Here is a 4,715-nt window from a genome sequence, read left to right as displayed (position 1 = left end):
GGGAAGGTGTGTAAGTGTTAGTCGTGTGGGGATGCCCCCTCACGGGGGCGTACGTGTCTTTTGGTGTATTTGTCTGTCTGGTATATTGTTTGTCGGGGGTCGCAATTTTAAAGAAATGTATTCTAAAGTAATGCAAATAACTGATAAATAAGTAAAAACTTACCTGGGCATAACCCCGGCACAGGTGCTGTAACAAAGATGCCGACGGCGTCTATGCTTAAGCCGGGGATTAGGTCGGTGATTAAAAGGAAAGAAAGGGATTCTTTCCAGGTAGCCTTAATAAAGGCAGGTAGAATTTGCTCCTTGCACTACACTTTCACAAAACACGTGTGCTCTGGTCGGCTGCCCGCTAGGAACTCATAGAAGGCCTAAACGTAACAATATTTAGGTGCATCATAAATATAAGGGACAAGAGAGCCCACCTAATTGTTGATCAATTAACTAGATCATAATTCCGAAAAGTAACTACACTACCTACATCCTACATTAACTCTCACTAATCGTTTACTTTAGGTCTGTTCCTCTGTTCTAGCAGCGATCCGGGACTAGTTTGAGACTGTCAAAAGCGTTCGACCAACTATTTCTTGCAGTACATTAAAATCCCATTCACAATCAATTCGCGGGCGAAGTCTGACTTGGCCACGCGTGCTTACCTTTCGCATTTCAATGTAAAACCCCATTCACAATCAATTCGCGGGCGAAGTCTGACTTGGCCACGCGTGCTTACCTTTCGCATTTCAATGTAGCCGTTCAGAATAAAATCTCGAGCTGGCAAACGAGTTGAAGTGCGCGTGAAACCTCGCAAGCTGCAAACTTTGACGTCCGTGCCGACTTCCGTGCCGGTTACGGGATATGCGCAATATGATTGTTTTAATAAAATGTCAACATAATTTTAATTTTATGGAATTTTGAAATTAGTTTAACCATTATGTTGATTAACCACGATGGAAGAATGGGAAACTTGTTATCCCCTCTTTTACAGGTAACAATGCTGTTGTTGTTGTTACTTAAAAAGACAGCTATTATAGCAATTCGAGCAAAAAAACTCCATTAAAAGACTTCTGGGTCTTGGGGGAGTAAGACCAATTCTAACGGCCCGGAGAAATCATGAATTTTATGAAAATTTTCTTCGTGAAGCTCGTTTCAGTGAGCCCAACATTTTTTTTCAATTTTATAATCTGTCAGATTTATCATAGTGGTCTGTAATTGGAGATACACTGTAATAAAAATTCGTCGCTAAACTCGGGAGCAGCTTGGAATTGGCTCATTTTAATTATTATTATGGATTATTATTGTACATTTTAATTTAAAATTTTGAAAACAAACAAAATATAAATATAACCTAAAGTATACAGCTAAAACAGCTGATTTAAGTTGAAGCCAACGCGCATGTACCAAGTCTCGTCTGAATTTTATTCTGAATGGTCAAATCCGTGCAGACTTTCGTGCCGAAGTGTAAGTTGGCTAGCAAATTGATTCTGAATGTACCTTAACAATTTAACTAATCGAATATTTCTGACAGTTTGAAACCAGTCCCTAATTGATGCTAGAACAGACCTTTTATCAACCTTCAATTTACACTAACTCTCGACCATGTAGACATGGCTTAATGTCCCACTTAGGCAGAATGTCATGGAATGTTGGAACATGGAACAGGAATATAAAAAAGTGAAAAAATGACCTAACCTGTTAAAATTAATGTCACAAAAATAAAATTAAAATTGTAGAGGAAGGGAAACGTAATGGTTTAGATTTTAGAGCACGTGTGTATTGAAGATTAATAAACCTGTCCTTTTTTAGTTGAAAATATTTATATAACAACAAATTTTAATTAATAAACATGCAGGTAATTTTATCTAAAATTTCTTTTTTTTTTTAAACCCATAACCTATACATTTCTAGAATCCTAATGAAGATACGGAATGGAACGATATTCTAAGGCAAAAGGGAATTATCCCACAAAAAGAAAAAGAAATTACAGAGGAACAAATTGTATCTATTTTAGAAGAAACCATTGAGAAAAAAACAGGTAAATACACAAGACAAATGTTTCTATATTTTGAATTTTACTTGCGATTTTGTTCAATTTATACAGCTTTCTAGTTACTTATTTTTTTAGATTCTGGCAAAAATTTATCAGAATTAAATTTGGATGAACTAGATGAACTAGAAGATTCAGAAGATGAAGCAATCCTTCTAGAATATCGCCAGAAGAGAATAGCAGAAATAAGAGCGTTAGTTGAGCGTAAGAAATTTGGAACAGTTTTAGAAATTTCAGCACAAGATTACGTCACTGAAATAAACAAAGCTGGAGAGGGAATTTGGGTGATTTTACATTTATATAAACAAGGGTAGGTAATAGTAGATGACTACCGTCATAGATTCTCAGTTAAGAATCTTGTCTATGACATACCTATAATTTTGGTATCGAAGAACAAAGTTTGACTTAATTTAATAAGATTTTTCGGAAATTTTTTGAATTCATTCGAATTATCTTCATACATTTGAAATAAGGTGAAATACTTGAACATAATGTATTTTTCTTACACTAGTAATACATTTCCTAAATGTTTTAGAATACCACTTTGTGCCTTAATAAATGAACATATGAGGTGCCTTGCTGCAAAGTATCCTACTGTGAAATTTGTAAAATCCATTTCTACCACATGTATACCAAATTATCCCGATAAAAATTTGCCAACAATATTTGTATATTTCGAAGGTGAACTGAAAAGTCAAACCGTAGGACCTTTAGAATTTCGAGGTCCCAACTTAACTCAAGATGGTAAGTTTACCCGAATTAGTTGGATAAATTTAATTACAATAAACATTTATTGTAGAGTTTGAATATCTTCTTGGAAAAGCTGGGGCAGTAGAAACTGACATTAAAGAAGATCCTAGACCAAAAATTAAGGACAAATTGTTTACTGATTTAGCCGACACAAATGATTGGTAGAATAGATTTAGATTTTTTAATGTGTTTAAATATTTATTTATGAAGTTATGAATTATACTAACAATTTATTATTTATTATGTTTTAAGTATTTTTTTTTCTCTTTATTGGCTTATGATTATTAATACATGTTGAATGTAAGCAGTTTGTTTTACATTTTTGTTAGCTCTAATATTTTATTATTTCTGTAACTGAAACCATTATACGGTTATTGTTCAAACTTATTTTTGTTAGTGAAAGTTTAGTTTTACAATCTTATATACAGGGTGTCCGGAAATTCATGCAACAAAATTTGGTCACAGATTCTTAAGACAAATTTAGGGGACCCGTATTTTTTATTTTTGCCAAGTGGCTCCCTCTTTCGGAGTTACAGCCCCCTGAAGTCCGCCCCTAAGAATAGTATTTTTTTCATATCTCAGAATCCTGTTGTATGAGAATCACTAAATTTGGTACACAGGGGTTTTATGACATGTGGAATCTGATGGTGCTCTGTTTTTTGGCGGGGAGCCCCCTTAAGACAGTTTTTCGTGGGCTCCCTTGTCTTTGGAGCCAAAAAAATTTAGCCGCATATTTAAATTTCTTAAAAATTATCAGTCCACTAGAAAGCCATTAAATTTAGAAACTTTTTGTCTCTTTATTCTTTTTTCGTAAAAAGCAGTTTTCGAGAAAAATGTCAAAATGTGATCGAATGCATATCGTGATTTGATATTTTCCTCAAAAACATTGCGTTTTACGAGACAAATATCAATAGACGAAAAAGTTTCTAAATTCAATGGCTTTCTAGCTAACTAATAATTTAAAAAAAAAATTAAATTTTGTTGCATGAAATTCGGGACACCCTGTAGAGCTTTCATAAATGGTTACGAGCCACATGACTGCCAAGCGTAGGTAATGTTGACAAAAAGCCCCGAAATCTTGGCGTCATCAATATTAATGAGTTATTTACAATAACCAGTGACAAGCCTTTGCGACTCTGCTCGAGATAATGCGATCGCCAAATGGATAAATAAAATGTCGCGAAAAATTACACCAGTCACATGCCGGTGAAATAAAATTTTGTGTTCTAATCTAACATTTAATTTTACCAAAATGGAATTGTTAACATGAAGGAAATAAAAATAGACATGCAAATGGGGGAATTGTTTGGATTATTTATTCCAATTCTTTTCAATAAATATTTCTTGAAATTTTCCTAAAAAGTTTTCTCAGAAAAGATGTAAAAAGCCAGACTAATGGTTTCCAAAGAAGATGCTTCAAATGGAATATCTACCTACATACAGGGTGTTTTTAAATGAAGTAGCAAAAATGGTACCAGTGAATGTAGAGCCAAAAATAAGAGGATTGCAGCTGTACCTGATTTACCTGTGCCTGATTTACAGGCCCCCACCAACTAGGAGCAAATTATTTATCTAAAAATATTTATTCGGAGACTGATTTATTGCGAAAATTTGTAAAAATAAAGTAGGCGGTTGTCATAACAAATAAATTGTTATTTATCATATTACTAAATTGACACTTTCTGTCAATAAGCTGGTAATTTAATAACATTAAGAATAATTTTGCTATTAATGAAAAATGTTTGATAACTTATGACTATGGGACATGTATTAGGTAAAGTTATTTATCTGAAATAAAATTTAATACAAACGAAAAACAAGAAATGCAAATTTAGATATAAAGAATATTCTCGAAATAATTTCCATTTTGCTGCAAGCATAACTTAATAATTCTGTTGAAGTTATAACGCACTCGCACAAACAG

General features: G+C 33.4%; 1 protein-coding gene across 1 annotated transcript; it reads left to right on the top strand.

Annotated features, from left to right (window-relative positions):
- The first annotated feature begins 1,680 nt into the window (after positions 1-1,680).
- Positions 1,681-3,268, top strand: LOC108912515 (viral IAP-associated factor homolog). Its single transcript, XM_018717756.2, has 5 exons — positions 1,681-1,846; positions 1,903-2,029; positions 2,120-2,351; positions 2,577-2,785; positions 2,841-3,268. The coding sequence occupies exons 1-5, from the start codon at positions 1,841-1,843 to the stop codon at positions 2,954-2,956; spliced, it is 690 nt and encodes a 229-aa protein (XP_018573272.1). The 5' UTR covers positions 1,681-1,840; the 3' UTR covers positions 2,957-3,268.
- Positions 3,269-4,715: the final 1,447 nt, after the last annotated feature.

The sequence above is a fragment of the Anoplophora glabripennis genome, unplaced genomic scaffold, assembly GCF_000390285.2.
Source record: "Anoplophora glabripennis isolate ALB-LARVAE unplaced genomic scaffold, Agla_2.0 scaffold546, whole genome shotgun sequence".
In the NCBI taxonomy this organism is placed as follows: Eukaryota; Metazoa; Arthropoda; class Insecta; order Coleoptera; family Cerambycidae; genus Anoplophora; species Anoplophora glabripennis.
The sequence above is the reverse complement of the archived record's forward strand: the minus strand, read 5'-3'. Positions and strand labels throughout refer to the sequence as shown.

What these genes read in the sequence shown, in the direction of transcription:
- LOC108912515 (XM_018717756.2), top strand. An exon ending in AACCATTGAGAAAAAAACAG is followed by an intron (nt 2,030 to 2,119) that starts GTAAATACACAA and finishes TTATTTTTTTAG; the next exon opens with ATTCTGGCAAAAATTTATCA. An exon ending in TTACATTTATATAAACAAGG is followed by an intron (nt 2,352 to 2,576) that starts GTAGGTAATAGT and finishes TAAATGTTTTAG; the next exon opens with AATACCACTTTGTGCCTTAA.